The sequence below is a fragment of the Podarcis pityusensis genome (assembly GCF_964106645.2).
Source record: "Podarcis pityusensis genome assembly, chromosome: 17".
Classification (NCBI taxonomy): Eukaryota; Metazoa; Chordata; class Lepidosauria; order Squamata; family Lacertidae; genus Podarcis; species Podarcis pityusensis.
Window position 1 is genome coordinate 7089973 of NC_138042.1, and position 19093 is coordinate 7109065.

At 47.2% G+C, this 19093-nt stretch overlaps 1 protein-coding gene across 1 annotated transcript in view; it reads left to right on the forward strand.

Moving 5' to 3' along the window:
* Positions 1 to 1000: 1000 nt before the first annotated feature.
* Positions 1001 to 19093, forward strand: part of ZSWIM4 (zinc finger SWIM-type containing 4) — a 38571-nt gene continuing 20478 nt past the window's right edge. The window contains exons 1-2 of the mRNA XM_080988057.1: positions 1001 to 1339; positions 10200 to 10401. Coding sequence (XP_080844183.1) covers positions 1166 to 1339; positions 10200 to 10401 — 376 coding nt within the window. The 5' untranslated portion in view covers positions 1001 to 1165. The remainder of the gene's footprint in view (positions 1340 to 10199; positions 10402 to 19093) is intronic.

Sequence of the window (19093 nt, forward strand, 5' to 3'; positions counted from 1 at the left end):
TAATGTTGTAGCTATCATGATCAGATCCTGTTATAGTGCTGCCCTTTATATTGCCTTATTCCCCACCCCTTCAATAATACTTAGTGCTTATTCAGGGGGAAATTTAATATCCCAAGCCTTTTTCTTTCAACTGTCGCTTTAAGAATGTCCAGGCTATATGGCAAGTCTGGAGACCGGCAGCTTTTTTTGCAAAAGTGTTTGACAGGAATGGTGACGTGTGCGCGTTCTTGGAGCAGATACTGAAACGGGATGCTACCTGGAATTGTCCTGTTGCTCTATGTCAAGAGCGAAAACGATTCAGTTAATGTGATTAAAATCCCGCCCGCCCCCCCGGATTATATGAGGGGGGTTGGGGTGGAGGAAAGCCTTGATTTCCTGCTCCTTTAGCCCCAAAGGCTGGGCGGCTGAATTCTTCCATAACAGGCCTAGTTTAAAAGTTTGCTCCTTACGCTTTCACATTGGAAACGACTTTTCTTCCTGGTCATTTTGTGAATGAAGGTGGTTCGCAGCGGAGCAGCTCGGCGGCTCCCCCGCCTCCCTCGAGTCCGGTGGTGAGGAGGGCGCGGGCGCGGCGGCGATGAGCCCCCGGGGAGTGATGGGCGGCGGAGGCGGCCCCTTCCCGGCTTGGAATGCGCGGCTCGCCACATTGTTGCCATTCCCAGCCGGCTCCAGAATGTTGTGAATGGAAGGCTCGCAGCGCAGGCCCCGCCCACATAGAACCCTATCGGCAGGACTGAGGCCGCCCCCGCCTTGCCTGATTGGCTGGGTGGGCCTCTCGACCTTTGATTGACACCTTTTCCCCCCAGACGGCCCTCCCCTCCCACTTTCCTTTCTTTCCTTTTTTTAATATTTATTTAAACCCCACGACATGGGGGCGTGCATTGTTTCCTCCTTGAGCGGCAGCCGAGCTCGCCCAATCCTCGCCGGTCTCTCCCTCGCCGGCCACCCAATGGGAGGCGAGCAGGTTGAAAAGGGAGGACCGGCGAGGCCGCGGCCGCCGAGCTCATTGTTGTGGGAGCTCCTTAAAGGGGCCGCATCCGACGCCGCCAGCGGAGAGGGAGGAACGGCCGACTGAGCGGGCCAGGCCCGGGCCGCCGCCGCCGCCGCCTCCGCCGCTGGGTTTCCGGGCAAGGCGAGCAGGAGAGGCCGGGGATCGGCCGGGCCTATGGAGCCCCCGCCCGCCAAGCGCAGGTGCGGCGGCTCCGGGGAGCAGCCCGAGCCGGGGCCGGGGCCGGGGCCGGGCGCCGCCGCCTCCGCCGCCACCTCGGCCCCCAGCGCCGTCGAGACGCTTCTGGACCTGAGCGCCCGGCGGGTGGCGGAGACGTGGGCCTTCGAGCAGGTGAGCGCAGCAGCTTCTCCGCTCCCCCCGGGCCGCCCTGGAGGCGCCGGGGCCGCTGCGTGGGAAGGAGCCGGCGCGTCCGAGGCTCCCTTCGCCTCTCTCTCCCCAAGAGGTGCCGGGGCTCGCAGCTGCCCGGCAAGCCGCCTTCACGCTCCCCCCTCGTCTCCCCCGAGGGTGCTGGACGGCGAAGGCACTCTGCACATCCTCCGGAGCGCGTCCCTATATCTCGGCCCCCCATCCCCCTTCTAAAGCCCCCCGCTTTTCCTCCCCCCTCTCTTTTTCCTTTCTCCGACGGCTGCGGCCTGGCGTTGCAAAGCCGATCCCGTGGCCTCGGGCCGTGGAAGTTGGGGCTGCCCGCTCCTTCGAAGCTGCCCTTGTGGGGCTCGGCCCCTTCGAACAATGGGTCGGGGTGCAGGTGGCAGCGTCGTCGAGGGGCTTCCTCGGCCGGATTTATGCAGGCAGGAGAAGGGAACGCAGGAATTCTGCGCGCCCCTTGAGTTGACAAGCCGACTTACTAGCCAGGCTTGAACAAAGCCGAGCCTAATCTGTTTGTTTTTCTCTCCACCAATCTCTACCCTCTGCCATCTCCCTGTAGTCTTCGCTGGGGCCAACTCCTTTCTTCCTTTTAATTCTCCCCCCTCCTGCTGCTGCCACCCTAACATCTTGTCATTCATACTTAGTTTTGTATGCTCTATCTCCTACCATCCTTTCCTGGGAGGTCAAATTTGGGCTGGTTGGATTATTGGGGGCAGGGTGTCCCCTCTAAGTAGCTTTTGAACCGGGGACAAGACGGCTGGTCCCATGAGGTGTGTAGGGGACTAATGACCTAAATGTGGCCTTGCTTGGTATATTAACTTGCGATTTAGTGGACTTCCTCTAGGTCTCACCAGAGTGACTGACAATTACATTCCAGATCTCCTCCTTTCTTTAGTCCATATACCTTGACTTATTTTAGTTGCTGATTTGAGGAGAAGCTCCAGCATTTTTCTGACATCCCCTTTTGTGTGATCCCACCAGGATTTACAGCCAGGCTTCCAAGGTCCGTTAAGATTGGAAGAAAAACATGATTTTATCTCCTGGCTTTCTTTGCGTACTACCTGCGCATGCTGTGTTTTATCTTCATCTGTTTGTGATTCTCTTTCACCCACAACCCCTGCCCTCTGTTCAAATGATGCCTTTACGCAGCTTGATCTGGAGGAAGTGGTTATCCTAGGGTGCCCTTTAAACGCTTTCTCTGTGTGTGCCTGCTGAGAAATAGGTGGAGTGGGTGTTAATTGGGATAGCTGAAACTAGCTAACTTTGGCTAGCCGAAAGAGCCAGGACTAGTCTGGGCAAAGCCTAGAAGAAGGTAAGGTTGTGATACTATGGCGTGGAGGGTGCAGGGAGGCTAGGCTCGCTACACACGTTCTTCTCTTTCCGAAATTTGTCAGAGCTACACTTGCTCACAATTCTTGGAGATCAAAGCTCAGCTACTTCCTTCCCTCAAATCTAAGAATTCCTTGTAAGCAGCTGTAGTTCCATCCAGGGAGACGACAGGGTTTGATTTCTGTGTCAGGCTGGGAAACTCGTCAGACAAGAGTCACTTGTCACTGCCATCAATGAGTGAAACTTCCAAGTCCAAGCACTTGCACACCTGAAATAGGAGGAATGCGGAGGAGCTCTGGGCTGAAAAAGCATATCCCCTCCAATCTCTTTAATTTTCAAGACTGGAAAGGTTTCATCAGGGAACGGTAAAAAGGAGAGGGGTGTCGCTAGGGAAAAGGCTGCTGTGTGTGCGAAGAATCCGTTGGAAAATTCTGAATTCTGCTCATTTAATGGGCTAGTCCACAAGGATGACTCTCTGGATTACTTTGCCAGTGCTTAGAGTAAGTGTAGACTGTTTATCAGTCAACCTCCACCTCCTCAATTTGCCTTGGCTTTGAGGCACATTAGAACTCTGGAGGAATGAAAGGATAGAACTGGGTATCCCAAACACCCCCTCCCCATTTTGTCATTTGGAGCAGGCATAGTCCTCACCTTGCATGTGAATTTGAACTGAATAGCTGTTGTAAAACACAGCCAAAGAGTTGCCTTTTAACTTGGTACCTCGTCTCAAGTTCGATAAATGGAATTCTCACCGTGAAGGGAATGGCTTTGACTTGAAAGTGACAGGGTTGTAACCATGGCCTATAAATAAGCCTTTGTCTAGATCATTTCACGTAGACCTGTGTCTGGCCTCTTCCACTTTAGGCTGCAGGTGGTGGTGGGTGTATTACTAAATTCTTCTCTAAACAAATTGGTTTCTTTCACAAGGAAGAGGAGCACATTTGGGAGAAGGTTTCTAGCCTATCTTTCTCCCAGACATATCCCATGTTCAAGGAAATTTGTGTATGAAGGAGTATTCTATCATAAGAGCTCCCAACTTCAATCTAAATAATAGCAAACAGGACATAGGTTTACTACCTTAGTGAAAACTAAGCTTGGTGCTCGCTTAGCTACATGAAGTGGCAGAGTCTATGTAGAAGTTGTAGTCAGTTTTACCATTGACTGCTTAAATTCCATTGAGGATTTAAGCAGGGTCTGTGAACAGGACTGCAGGTCCACTTGTCTGTAGCATATACCTGGTCAGAACTGGTCTTCTGTAGTTTCATACCTTGATTTTCAGCACTGGCTGGTTAACTTTCTTTCTTTTGTCACTCTCCGCCCCCCCCCCCCCCGGTATTTAAATTGAAGGACACTATTGCCATAGTACACCATTCCTGACTGACTTTCTCATATTGTTCTTGGGCTGTGCGTTGTTCTGGTTCTCTTCATCAAGTCACCTTATTAAACTCTGTTCCTAGCTGACTGAAGTGCAAACAGGAATATACAAAGGAAACCTTCTGGTCAGATGAGGTGATATAGCTGTTATCAGGTGATGAATTCTCTGGTGCAGTTTTAAGAGCAGTGAAGTTTGATGTGGACAAGTCTGATTCTTTAGGTGAAATCCACTGGGAGGTTTGCTGTGCAAGCCCCATTTATTTATTAAATCATTATTTATTTATTGAATTTATAATAATTTCAAAGTTGCCCAGGGTAGCAGATGACCAGTGATAAAACATCTTTAAAACAATTCCAGTATAGATACAGACTGGGAAAGACAAGGCTTGTTGGAAGGTGGAGCCCTTCCTTAGGCACCATAGACGGTGACTGTGTAATATTTAAGGGGAGGGAATTCCTAGGGGGCAGGTGCCACAACACTAAAGGCCTGATTGCTATATTGTGTGGAACAGACCTTCTCATAAGATGGTATCTGCAGGAGGCCCACATCTGCAGAGCCGTATAAGGATATGCAAGGGGCAAGACGATCTGTATAGGGTTGTATACATCAAAACCTTGACCTTAGCCTGGAAATTAATGGCAGTTGCTTTTATGAAGCTTACATTTGTTTGTGCAGGAGGCTTGTGCAGGAGATCTTCCAGTGGGTTAGTGGGACACAGTCCCTCCCCCATTTGGATCTCCCCCCCCCCCCCAGTGTTTGATTAAAGAATAGCCAGAAGGAGGGAAGGATACCAGAGGGAAGTTAGCACAGAAGAGATAGAAGCTTATTTATTTATTAAATGGATATACTGCCCTTCATCTGAAGATCACAAGATAAAAATACAAGATAAAAGCACAGACAAATAGTTAGAACAAAAGCAAAACAAGACAATAATTCTCCCCGCTCAAAAAACAACAACAACATATTTAAAAGGCCATAGAATATAAATCAGCTAAGGCCTGGTTGAAGACAACGGTGTTTTCACCTGGTACCTAAAGATGTATAATGAAGGTGCTAGACAAACCTCCCTGGGGGTGGGGAGAGCATTCCACAAATGGGGAGCCACTGCAGAAGCGGTCTACCCTCTGGACCTCTCATGGAGGAGGCATGTGAAGAAGGGTCTCATACGATGATCTCGGAGTCTGGGTTGGTTCATATGGGGAGAGGCGGTCCTTCAGGGATTGCAGCCCTGAGCCATTTAAAGCTTTATAGGTCACAACCAGCCCGTTGAATTGTGCCCAGAAACTAATTGGCAGCCAGTGCAGTTGGGCCAGGATCAGTGTAATATGCTAAAACCGTCTTGTCCTGGTGAGCAACCTGGCCACTGAATTCTGCACCAGCTGGTTTCCAAACATTCTTCAGAGGCAGAACTACATATAACATGTTGCAGTAATCCAGCCTAGAACTCTCTGGTCCTTAGGGAGACTGTGTGTGAGATGAGTTTTGCCAGGAGGACTGGATAAAAGCAGGGCTGAAACTAGGCTTTATTTCACCCTGGTCAAAGACCCAGTTTGGCACCCCCAAACACGCACACACGCACAGGCTGGGAGCCTCAATGGTGTGCCTCTGGAAGCTTCAACTCGGACAAAATGTCCAGCTAGCGCTCACCCCCTCCCCAGCTATGGCCCTGGCATCTGCTTCTTGTGTCAAGAGCAGTGTGAAAGGGGATGGGGGATGGAATTAAGAAAATGGGGAGTTAAAAAGAGAACCTGCATGGAGACACAGGGAAAGTGCTGGAAGAGAACTTTGAACTAGAAGCCCGATGCTGAAAGAGCTGAAAATTTTGGCAAAAAAGGTGGTGTGAGAATAGCAATACGGTGTGTGGGAGATGAATTTAATGAAGGCATCAGAACAGATTAAGTGGGAGAAATTCCAGTAGTTAAGACGACTGCATGGAGAAGGGGGCCGAAAGGGAATGACATATTAAGACCGTGTGTGTGTGTGTGTGTGTGTGTGTGTGTAAGGAATCCAGTTCTGCCCAAGTTTGGATTGAATCACAAGGTTACTTACAAATTTGGCACAAGAGGAGGAGGGTTTAGTGAAATTTTGGAGTCTTACGACCATCTGCCTGTGCCAAAGATTCATCTGCTGCTTGTGAGACAAGAGTTGATAACGCTCTGTTACCTGAGGAAACTATTGGGTGGAATTTAGGCAAAGTTTTAGGCTGAAAGATTTGCTCATTCTTTTATCTTTAATTTGAGAAGATTGGGCGAGAGGGCAAGGGGGAAAATAAGGCTGGATGAGATCTGAGAATATTTGTAAGCAGACCATTGCTTAATATGGGAGAAAACTTTCGCCAGTGAGGAAGCTGCTTGTATTAACATAAATTATCAAGAAGGGAAATAAGTTAGGTAAGTGGCAACATGTGGACCAGTTTCTGTTTTCCGGACAGAGTTGGAATTGTGTACCTATAAGATACATAAACTGGACTAGGAGGAAATGTCTGCGAGTGGACTTTTAGGAGCCTGCCTGATCCTTGCTGGCCATTCTCTGAATACCAAGACTTTGTGTGGCCACCATTTATGCTGAAGTGAAGGAAAAGTCTTTTCCTTGTGGCGTCAGTTGGTTGTGGCAACTGTGTGGGAGTCTGGAACCAGAAATAGAAGAGAAGGCCAATTTTGAGTATCCTTTGCATGGAAATTGGTGTATAGATTTAGAAGTTAGTGTGCCTGTTGTGATGCATGTAAGAGATCTGGTTGCAGCAGTGCTGAAACTTCTGGCACCTGTTGGCTGAGCTGTTCTGTGGTGTCTTGAGCGTTCCGAGAAGCGAGAATGAAATGGGCCACGCAGAATGTTTGCGCACAGTCTGTCACAGATGTGGGGAAGTGGGAAGTCGGTTTGGCTGGGGCTGAAGTCACCTGCTGTCTGTAGGGCAGGAGGAGCTTTGTGAGGAAGGTAAGCCAGATGAATGAGAGTGATCCCAAGAGATGGAGGCTGAAGGGCCAGGAGACTGTGCCCAGGCAGAAAATTCAGACGAAGTGGGAGAATAATCCATAGACTGGAATATGAGAGAGGAGTTGGAGCTGGCTCCAGGTTTTGGAGGGCTGTTGGGCAAGATGCCCTCAATGCAACCCTTACTTGGGAAAGGCCACCTTCTCCTTGCTATCACCATGCTTGGTTACACAACTTCTCCTTTTAAGCCCAGTCTGCGCAGCTATCCAGAGAGAACTATCACTGTTCATGAGCTTGGGGACGGTAGGCAAGAATAGCAAGAAGAAGGAGCAGGAGGCTCCAGAGACTGGCATTTGGCCCCCTGTTGCAGTGTAGTCAATGGCAGGTGCCAACAACATCCCCATTCCCAATGCTTCCCTTTGACCTAGGAATCTCCTTTCTTGTAACTAGAAACCATTGGTTCAAGTCCTACCTAACCTTCTGAGCAGGAGAAAAGAAGCTTTCTCCATCTTCCATGTAACAGCTCTAAAGATAATTGAAGATGGCTATCATGTCTCCTCTCTGTCTCCTCTTTTCCAGGCTAAACATATCCAGCTCCCTTAACTGTTCTTCACAAGGCTTGGTTTCCAGACCCCTGATCATTTCGATCACACTCCTCTGAACATGTTCCAGTTTTATAAATATCCTTCTTTAATTTTGGAGCCCAAAATTGGATACACTATTCCAGGTGTGATCTGACCAAGGCAGAATAGAGTGGTTCTATTACTTCCCTTGACTTGAATTCTATACTTCTGTTGGTGCAGCCTAGAATAACCTTAGCTTTTTTTGCTTCTGCATCGCACTGTTGACTCATGTTAAGTTTGTGGTTTACTAAGACCCCTAGATCCTTTTCGCGTGTACTACCAAGCCATGTGTCCCCCATTTTATATTTGTGCAGTTGGTTATTCCTTCCAAGTGCAGACCCTGACATTTGTCCCTGTTGAAATTCATTTTGTTAGTTTGGGCCCAGCTCTCCAATCTGTTAAAACTAATATTGAATCCTAATTCCATCTTCGGTGGCATTAGCTACCCCTCCCAGTTCGGTGGTGGTGGTTTTGTTTTGTTTTGAGAATGAGTGCTGGACTGAAAGGTTGAAAAACATGGACCTAAGGCATTTGCTGTTTGTCCCAGGGTGTTAGACGGTTTGTGCTCCAGCCCTTTGGGGTTCCTTTTACCCAGAAAATCTTCCTGCATCTTCACAGCAGCAGCAATCCAGCTCTTTATTGGTGAATTCCCTTGAAGGAATAAACACCTCACCCGTTCAGTTCTTCTCCAAAGTATTTCTTTATATTACAAGTTGTGTAACACTATATCACTACTGGTCTACATAAAATAAAACACGACTGTATACAGAGATTTCAATCCTTTGCCCTGAGAGACAGGCTCACAGTCTCTCACAAAGGCCAGCACAGGGTATGCTGGGTAACAAGCCCAGCATATATTTCTGAATTCAGGAAATGGAGGAGCAATAAGGAGGTTATGATATGGCCATTCTTCCATTCGTATGCTGCTCTTGGTGTGCTTGGACTTTCCCATTAACACGCTGGGGCCTCCCTGCCTTTGGGGGGTTGTTATCAATGTGAATGTTGTTCAGGCTTGGTCTAAAGGGGAATGAGGCTCCGAGGCTCAGTGACCAAAATGGAGGGCGAGCGAGGGGAGAGAGGAAGGAATTCCAAACTTACTTGCATTAACTAGCCAGATATGCTATGACCAAAGGAAGTCAAGATGATCATGGGACCCAGCTCTCACTGGACAGGAGCTTAGCATGGTGTGTGGTAGTACCTGGCTTCACTTCCCCCCCCCCCTTCATTTTATCTGTGGCAGCAGGAACTCTCTGCTCTCTGGGAGGGATGGGTGCTATGGGCCCAGAGCAGGCTTCTCCATAGCTGCTCTCCTTTTTCTGAGCTACGGGCTACTAACAAGCCACAACAATGGCTTTATGCCTCTGGTTTACGGTAGATGATGCTTGGCGATCGCATCTTTGCGTAAGCATTTGCATTCCTTTCCCAGGCCTGTCACAATTCTGTGGCTTCCAGTATCATGTGGCTTCATGTCGTCTCCACCCTCAACCCCACCAAATACTTAGGAATTCCAATTCACTAGGCACCTTCTTATAGTACTCAGAGGGGTGGGTAGCAGCCCAAATAGCTGGCCATCCATCTGCTTGACCACATTGGTGTCTAGGAATTTGAAAAGATTTTTAGTCATACCCTGGTGTCATGAAAATATGGTCTTTGTGCCCAGACAGCCAATGCAGTTTCTCTCCAGATGTTGCTGAACTCCAGCTGCAGTCATCCCTGATCACTGGCCCTGCTGGCTAGGGCTGATGAGAGGGCGTCAAGCGCCAGCTTTCCCATCCTTCCTGCATCAAGGCCGGGTTGGGGAATGCAGCGTTGCCTTGTGAACAAAGTGTATACAGTCATACCTCCATTTACGTAACCCTCTGGTTACGTAAACTTCGGGATGCGTGCGCGGCAAACCCGGAAGTATTTTACTGGGTTTCGCCGTGCACGCATGCGCAGAAGTGGTCCTCAGGTTGCGGAAACCTCTGGATCCGACCGGACCTCCGGAACGGATCCCGTCCGCGACTGGAGGTACCACTGTATCAGTTTATGGCATCCCTGTTCCGGGATGTCAGGCAGAGGGCCTCATAGGCTTGTTTGGAGGTGGCCAGGGCCGAAACATGCACCTATGTATTGTTTTAAACATTTAGATTCTCATTTTCTGTGTTAGGCTTGACAGTTGAATAGCTATAAAAGTAAAGCTCTGAATATAAAACATCAGAGTTTTAACAGGAACCAAGTCAGTCATGAAAAACCCTGTGATTGGCCCAGGGTCACCCAGTGAGCTCCACAGCTGAGTGGGGTCTTGAACCTTGCCCCCCAGGTCCCAGTCCAACACTGCTATACCACAGGGCAGTGTAAAAGCTAAGAGTTGGTGCCAGGCAGATATCTCAGGCGAGCGAGTTCCATCACTCAGGTGCCACCACAGAAAAGACTTGATCCTTGGGTCTAAAGGTTGGGGCTGCAAGGGTGGCACCTGGAGGATGATCTTAAGAGATGAATGGGTTTATACAGGAGACAGTTGTCATTCAGATCCCTAGTCCCAGGATGTTATAGTCCTAATGGTGATCTTATTCCTCTCGTCCAGGTAGAAGAGCGTTTCTCCCGTGTCCCGGAACCTGTGCAGAAGCGCATTGTTTTTTGGTCCTTCCCACGGAGTGAGCGAGAAATATGCATGTATTCATCCCTTGGCTATCACCCTCCGGAGGGTGAGCGAGACTCACGTGTGCCCTTTAACCGTGGCCTAAATTTGTTACAGTCGGGTGCTGTTGACCGTGTCCTGCAAGTAGGTAAGTGGTTTTTGTGTTGGATGAATCTTGCACACTGCTCCAGAGGGTTGGGGGAACCCCTGGAATAGATTTAGGGGGCATGCAGGGGTGCAGGGGGAGAGCTTTCTGTTGCCAAGCAGAAATCTTTGTGCTGATGGAGCAATGGCGGGGGGGGGGAGGAGGGCGGGGATGTCCCATTGAGCAAAGGAAAATCCTTGTGGCAAAGTTAAAGCAGTGATAAAACTATGCTTGCATGCAGTTGAAAGGTCTGGAATGGCACTTCAGCATATGCATGTATGTGGGAGGAAATACTCTCGAATTCTGAGTAACCCTCTGGTTACGTAAACTTTGGACTACGCATTGGACTATGGGACGTGGGTGGCGCTGTGGGTTAAACCACAAAGCCTAGGACTTGCCGCTCAGAAGGTCGGCAGTTTGAATCCCCGTGAATCTCTGCAATGCGGTGAGCTCCCGTTTCTCGGTCCCTGCTCCTGCCAACCCAGCAGTTCGAAAGCACATCAAAGTGCAAGTAGATAAATAGGTACCGCTCCAGCGGGAAGGTAAACGGCGTTTCCGTGCGCTGCCCTGCTGGCCACATGACCTGGAAGCTGTATGCTGGCTCCCTCAGCCAATAAAGCGAGATGAGCGCCACAACCCCAGAATCAGTCACGACTGGACCTAATGGTCAGGGGTCTCTTTACCTTGGCCAGTCTTATTTCTCACGTAGACAGGCTGGGGAAACAAGGGCATGCGATCTTGCCATTTGTCGCAACCGTGAGCGAGGAAGAAAGCAGCTCACTGCTACCATAGAGGTTTCCAAGGTAATGGGGCAAGCCAAGTTAACAGCTGCTCATGTAAGATCATGTGGCATGTTGCTGCACTCTTGCCATTCTTGGATTAACATACAAAGGGAATAATGATCGAGGCTGTAGTTACTTGATGTCCCAAGTCACGTGACTTTTTGTTTTTGTTGCTTTAAATATCTGTGTTGTCTGTCTGTCTGGGTTCAGAAACTTTGCAAATGTTTTAGGTGGCATGGGTTGAATGATGAAGAGCGAAAGGGGGACTGATTTCAGGACAACCTGGGAAGGGAATACATCCTTTGTTGTTTGTTCCAAGACCTAGGTTGTAGAGGAAATGTTTTTGAGGCAATCAATACCGGGGCAGGGGATGCTAAATAAAACAGAGTGTATCTGCCACAAAAATACAACTTTCCCCCCTATTCCAGCGACCCGATTTATGTACAAATGATCTGTTGGAGCTTTCTGAGAATGCTTCCAAGTAACCAAAGGTGGGGAATGCCAAAATTGAAGGGCTGCTGTGGAAAGCTCCCTCCTCTATGTCCTTTCTTTATATGCCCTTTTTGTATGAATTAATGAAGGGTGTGTTTTGGGTAATCATGATGAGGCACTGAGGCACTACTTGTATAGTGTCTTATGGGGAGAATTGGACTCTGGAGCTCTGCATAGCATTTGCTCCTGACAGTTGCAATCTCTGCCTCTTGCTTTGTGTTGATCATTTCTGCGCAAACATGAGGCTTAGACTTGCTTGAATAAAGAAAAGGTTTCATTAGGTTGCCAAACTGTGGTTGTAGAACGGCACACATCCCTGATGAGACCAGGCACTTGTTGATGATCTTGAGCAGAAAAACTTCTCTAATAATAGGATTAGTTGCGGGTGGATCCTTGATGACTGTTGCTGAAATATTAATAGGCTATCTGTGAACTGGGCTGGAAAGGAAGTGACTAGCTCAGCCGACTAACTGGCTTTCTTTTGGCTCAAGAAAATCTCTTCACTTTTTAACTTTGCAAAGTTATCAATTTGATAATGTGTTTGTGTTAATACCAGCACTTGCTTCTTGTATACACCCCTCATAGAATCCTAAAATTATTGAGTTGGAAGGGACCCAAGGGTCATCTAGTCCAACCCCCTGCAATGCAGAATTCTGACGCTTGCAGACTTCTATCAGCATCCTGCAGGGGATTGGCCCCATATATGTAGGGCCAAAATGGAGCCCTCGGCATTAATGAACATGAAATCTTTGCTATGTTTCTGTTCCCTGAGCCTTGGCTGCTTCCTGTCTCTTCCTTGTGTCAGCCCACGTTAGAACACACGCGCTGCTGAGTCTTCCTGTTGCTTCGTTAACAGAAGTGCATTGGGCAATTTCTTAACAGCTGTTTTATTTGAGCTCTGCTTTAGTATCCCAGCACTTATTACTTTACATCTAAAAACAACAACAAACACTAACATCTTCTCAAATGTCACTAGTTGAATTTATGACTTGTAGTTCAATCCTATATATATCTGTTCAGAAGTAAGTCTTATTGAATTCAGCTGGTCTTACTCTCTGGGATAAGCGGGATGTTAGGGGAGGGGTACTACCTCTGGTGGGGGACACACGTCATGCTCTTTCTGGGGTAGTTTGTCCACCTTTGGTACCTGCATTCAGCTCTCACCTGTGGTTCCTAGAAGCTGTTAGCGTGCGACAGCGGTCACATCCCGCGAATGACTTTGACTGGCTGGCTAAACCAGGTGAGGGCAGCCGATGGGTCTCAAACCTTCAGTGAGTTGGGGACTTCTCCTACGTGTGAAGACAGGCTCAGTGGATTGAGTGGACGAGACTAATAGTTGGGTCCAATAGTCAAGAAGGCGGTTGCTGTAGAGGGAAGTGAGGGGCAGATGGGGCTTGTCAACCTGGGAAGGTAGCCCATCTAGGAGAAGGAAAACTGATCCTAAACCTCTGCTGGCTTGTGAGACATGTTTAGGAGAAGAAAAGACTAAGGAGTAAGCCCTACACAAATCCAAAGTGGAGTCCCTTAGATGGTTGGATGGCGCCTTGTACACCTCCTTCCAGCAACACCTGCAGCAAAAGTGGTGCCAAACATATTGTTCTGCTTTCCTTTGGACCACATCAGCGAAGCCGAGGGGGGGGTCTTGTCATCTGGGCAGCCCAGGATCTCCCTACACGCTGCCTAGGGTTGTGCCCTGGAGAGGTTGCTTCAGTGCTGCTAATGCAGCAGTTTGACTTCACCCCTGGAGGCACACTCCATTGTCTTTTGTGACAGACGGGTGTCAACCAATTCCCTGGTTAGGTGGAAATAGGATTGCAGCCTCATGAGGCTGCAATGAATTGGAAATGCCACGTTGAAAGTCCTGTTCTAGGTTTTCTCATCGATTTAATTGCATGGAATGCTTTTTGTGTGTGTGTGTGTGTGTAAGCCATGAAGTATTTTGATAATCTGTGGCTGTGTCTTTAAGGCAGAGACTGTGGCATGTGGTTGGTGCTGAATATCCTCCAGTCCATGTAATATTCTTGACAACCTCTTGCTCCAGCTGCATTTCAGTAGCCCTTACTTTATTAGAAGGGTATTTGGAGGACCACAACACTTTCCTGTCTACTTGAGCTTGCGCCATATGTTGTGAGTGGCATGCTAGCATTTGAGAATTCATATTCTGTGTTCATCTGAACGCTTAGAGAAATAGCATGTTTTACAGTGAATGAACCTCGTGAATGTTACACCCAAAACATGCTGAAAATATAGAACTAACATTAGAACTTGCTCTGTTTTTGTCGCAAGACTTGTTGGCAGCAGCTGTGTTTTGTGTTGGTTCTAGCTCTTCTGGTCTTTTCTTGCCCATCTTCAGTCTGCAGTTGCTGTACTCCCACCACTTGCCTGATAATAATCTGCTGACTGCTGGTCATATAAAAGCAAACAGAACATTGAATATTCTGTAGTGGCTAGAACTCGAGATTTTGGCATAATATAGTATCCCAGTGATGCGACCATGAAACACAAGACTGGAGGTCAAGGGTTCAGATGTAACAGGTTCTCTTCCTCCCTCCCCCTTTCTAGTACAGTGGTATCTCGGGTTAAGTACTTGATTCGTTCCAGAGGTCTGTTCTTAACCTGAAACTGTTCTTAACCTGAAGCACCACTTTAGCTAATGGGGCCTCCTGCTGCCGCCGCGCCGCTGGAGCACAATTTCTGTTCTCATCCTGAAGCAAAGTTCTTAACCCGAGGTACTATTTCTGGGTTAGTGGAGTCTGTAGCCTGAAGGTTTTGTAACCTGAGGTACCCCTGTACATGTGTGATTTAAAAAAACAAACAAACCACCATGCCCAATAAAGACTGAAAATTATTTTAACATTTCTGTACAATAGATGTGAAGCTCACCACCACTAGTAGGGTCACTCTGCTATGCTCAGGAGACAGGCTTCCACTTTCAGATTTCTGGCCACCAATACTAGATTTACATTCCTTTCCCCTCTTCCTGCCCCTAGCCTAGCACTGAGTCTTTTGGTAACAAAAAAGCCAACATGGTATTGGGTTTCCTGCCTGCAACTCCCCCTAACCTGTTCAAGGGATCTTGGACAGCTGCCTGAGCTGAGCAGACTGCCATGTCATCAAGTCCTCAGAGCTGCCCCATATGACTGCTGCAAATGTTACAGACTTGCTAACAATGCTAAGCCGAAAGTAGAACTGATGAGCGGGAGCTGCGTGCCAGGAAATCCAAGTTCAACTTCCACCTCAGCCATAAACTTGGTAGCCTTAAACAAGACACCATTCCCTGGGGCTTGGCACCCACAACATAGGCATGATCCTGGCCTGCCTTGCAGGACAGGCTGTAAATACATCGAGACAGTATGTGTGCTTGGAATACTTGAAATCTGCTCTGTGAATACCATGGGCAGACTTAGTTTGGCTGATTTGCAAAACTCAGGTTACGAACTTGGGACCCAAGTTCAGCTAACTTAGTTTGGATCTAAGCCATTGCTTTATATAAAAGTAAAAGTGTGAACTGCTTGTTGCAACATTTATTGGACAGAGTTAAAACAGAGAAGCAAGACTGTCTGGAACTCATGCCCTTCTGGTATGAAAACCATTCTTAATATTGGATCTGCGTAGTGTATAGTGCTGGCTCAATAAAGGAATGGCATTCTGCACCTACTGTTTTTTAAAGTAAAGCCATGCCACTGGAAACAAGTTCTGGAATTTTAGCTCTGGGTCACATATTAAGTCCTAAAGTTACATCTAAAGCAGGGGTGGGTGGGAAACCAGTGGTTCTCTATATTATGTTGGATGATCTGCCCTGATCATTGGCCATGCTCGTTGGCGCTGAAGGGAGTCCAGAACCGTCTGGAGGCCACAGAATCCCCAACCCTGATTTCCCCCTCCTACTCGGTGTTGTTTTGGCCAAGCAATAGGTAAAGTGCTCTCAGTTCTCTGAAAAGAAAGATGAAGTAACTTAAACAGCTGGATCTTGTTTAATAAAAATGACTTAGTGCCATCTTTCCCATAAAAATCACATTTTTTTTCCGAAAGACAACAAATCTGGAACTTATGTACTGGATACAGACCAAACATAACACTTTGTTAAAGTCTTTCTTTTATCTCAAGATTCTTCACACATTTACAGTTCCAAAATAATCTGTTGAGCTCATGTCCACTTTGCAGGCTTCCCACAGGCATTTGGTTGGCCGCTGTGAGAACAGAATGCTAGATGAGATGGGCCATTGGCCTGATCAGGCGGACTCATTTTATGTTCTTAATCATGCAGACTGTAAACATGCTTAGTTTTTCAAGCTGGATTTAGTCCTAATAGAGCACAATCTGCTCAGAGTAATCAGCATCTTTCTTGGGAGGGTGCTTACACATAAGATGGGAGTGGGGAGATAACATGAGGGTGGTGGTCAAAATTCAGTATTTTGAAACCAGCGTTCAAAACTCCCATTGTTCTAGGCACGTTTTGTGACAAGGAATTTCATTGGCGCAAGCCGTTTCTGAGGATGCAGTGGTGGGCCTAAGATTTCAGATTAACACTGCAGAGTGGAAGGTAAGGGGGACCTTTTTCTGCCTCCCCACTTCCAGCCACTCTCTGAAGACTGGAGAAGAGACCCTCTTAAGAATATTAGGGGGGTGGGCAGGGGAAGCATGGCTTTATTTTTTGCATGAGAAAAATGAACCTAATATTTTATCTGCAGTTCATTCATTTTCAGCTTTGTATTCTTGTTATAAAAAAAAGTGCGCTTAGACATTCCGTTGTTGCGCCCATAACCTAGGTTTAAGGTGTCATTCAGCTCCTAGCTTTCATATCTCGGTTTCTAACACTGTTTAAAATGCCGTGTAAATCTGGGGTAAATAACTAATTGCCCTCCCAATGTTTTGAACTCCCAAATCCCATTGGCCCCAGACAGCATGGCTAATACTGAATGGTGCTAGGATCTGTGTTTCAGCAAGATCTGGAGGGCACCACCTAGCCAAAATGTTCTGGTTGCCTCTTTTCAATTTCTTTTCTAGAACTAAAAAGGTAGTGGGAAAAGAGCAATTAAATAGGGGTAGAGCCTATTACTGGAACAGGTTGAAGTGTTTGGGGCTTTTCATTTAGAAGAAAAGACTAATGAGAAAGGTATTTCTGTCAAAATCCTGCATAGTGTAGAGTAAAATGTGTCTCATTGTCCTAATATTGGAACTCAGGGCTGAAACTGGCTGATAGACATGGTAGACAAGTTTTTCTTTGCATAGCAAGAGTTCAGTGAGTAAGCTATGGAACTGTGCCAGTGATCACTTTAAGGAAAGACATTTTTACTTGAGGATTATTCTTGCGATAGCTGTGAGCTGGATAACTTAATAAAACCTTCGTGTTCAGAAGTGTTTATGTCTGAGTAGCAAGTGTTGCTACCTTCTGGTAACTGATCCTGACCCCTTGATACAGCTTCTAGCTGCCTGCCATCTTTAACTGCCCATTTTTATAAAATGGGGGTGAGGGGACTTGAAGCCATCTCCCTGTTCTTTGAGCAGCTCAGCTATGTGTGCTCACTATTCATTGCAAATGAGCACACATGCTTGCTTCATTTGATAGCATGAACAGTGCCTATCTTTGCTCAAATGTTGCCTCAAAGACAGTGCTTATAAATGGAGGCAGTCTGCATGCTCAGTGGAGAGTCACTGTGCGGTGTGTATGCATGTTTGAATAATTCTGCCTCAAATATGAGTTTGCCTCTTGAGTAGTTGCAGCACATGGATGCCCACTGAGGTGCCCTCTGGATGTTGCTGGAGTGAAACCCGCACCATCCCTGAGCTAGTGTTAGAAATTAGCCAGGCGCCAGGCGCATTTTGCCCATTGCAACTGCATGGAGATCTCTGGATGCCAGGTTGACAACTCCATCTGACTGGCTCCTCCAGCTTTCTTAAGCAAATAAGCAGATGAGCTTATTTATTGCATTTATCTTTTTCTGCAAGGAGTGCATGCTTCATCCCCCTTCTCACCCCCTACCCTGTGAGGTAGGTTAGGAGGCTGTGACTGGCCCAAGGTCACCCAGTGAGCTTCAAGACTGAGTGGGGATTTGAACCCTGATCTCTCAGTTAATAGTCTGACACTCTAACCGCTAGACCACACTGGCTTCCTAGAGTTCTTCTGCTATGGGGCAGCTATATAAATTAAGTAGGTAATTAAATATGGGATAAGCAAAATGTCACTTAGAAAAGGATCTGAAATATTTTCCTTGAAGCTTGAGTTTGTTTTAGTCTGGGTTGTTTTATTTGATGTTTTAACCATTTCATTATTTTTTTTTTGTAACATGGGTCCAAGCAGTCTGCTGGGAGTATGACGAATATCTCCCTAAATAAACTTAGATATAAAAGAGAGCAAATGTGCGGAGAGCATGCTGATTAATTTGGATACTACCCCCACACGTTATTTGAATACAAAAGTCCTTTCTGTCCTTTGGAGTTACAGCTGTTTTGTTATGCATGCAGCAGGTATTGCTATTCAAGCAAGTTGTTGAGCTGTATGAGAGCAGAGCTTGGCCTTTTAATGAAAATGAGGGTTTGGAGTTGGAGCTGTGCTTGCAGCATAGCGAAAAGGGATCACGGGCTGTACTGCTCTGGTGCAGGTGACTGGAATGCTGCTTCCAAACGCTCCTGTGCATTATAAACTCTCTGCTAGTTAAAAAAAAGAAAGAAAGCAAAAAAACTAACACAATAAAGAGAATTATCGGCAAACATACACCAAATCAGGTGTAAAGACTTGCCAAGAGAGTTAAGAATAATAAGAATTGGGGGGTCCTTCAAGATGACATCCCCATCCGTGTCTGAAGTGGCACAGTCCACCTTGTCACCTTTTTCTTCTGCACTGGTAGACCTAAGCTGAGATTTGCCTTGCCACTAGCATGTTTTAAAGCCTCCAATCAAAACCAGAAAAGTTACCACTTCAGATTAGACTTTGGAGTTGAGTCATACAGAAGCAGAAAGGATAACCTACCCTGCAAGGCTTGAGTTACCGCTTATAGTATAACGGATGTGAAATCTGTGCAAGTCGAAAGGTAGCTAGCTTCAGGTGAGCTGAAGTTTAATGGTTCACTTTAGTAGTTCTCCTGATACAGCAATAATAGAAAAATGCTAAAACAAAATATGATAAGCAGTGGCATGTTTTTACCACTGTCATCTTGCAATCGCCATACTCCAGGTAGCTAAATAAGCCGTAGTAGTAGTAGTAGTAGTAGTAGTAGTGTTCCATTGTGCCAGAAGCGGTTTAGTCATGCTGGCCACATGACCCGGAAAGCTGTCTGTGGACAAACACCGGCTCCCTCGGCCTGAAAGTGAGATGAGCACCGCAACCCCATAGTCGCCTTTGACTGGACTTAACCGTCCAGGGGTCCTTTACCTTTACCATAGAGTCCTAGGGCTGGGATGAAGCAAGAAGTCCTTAAGTT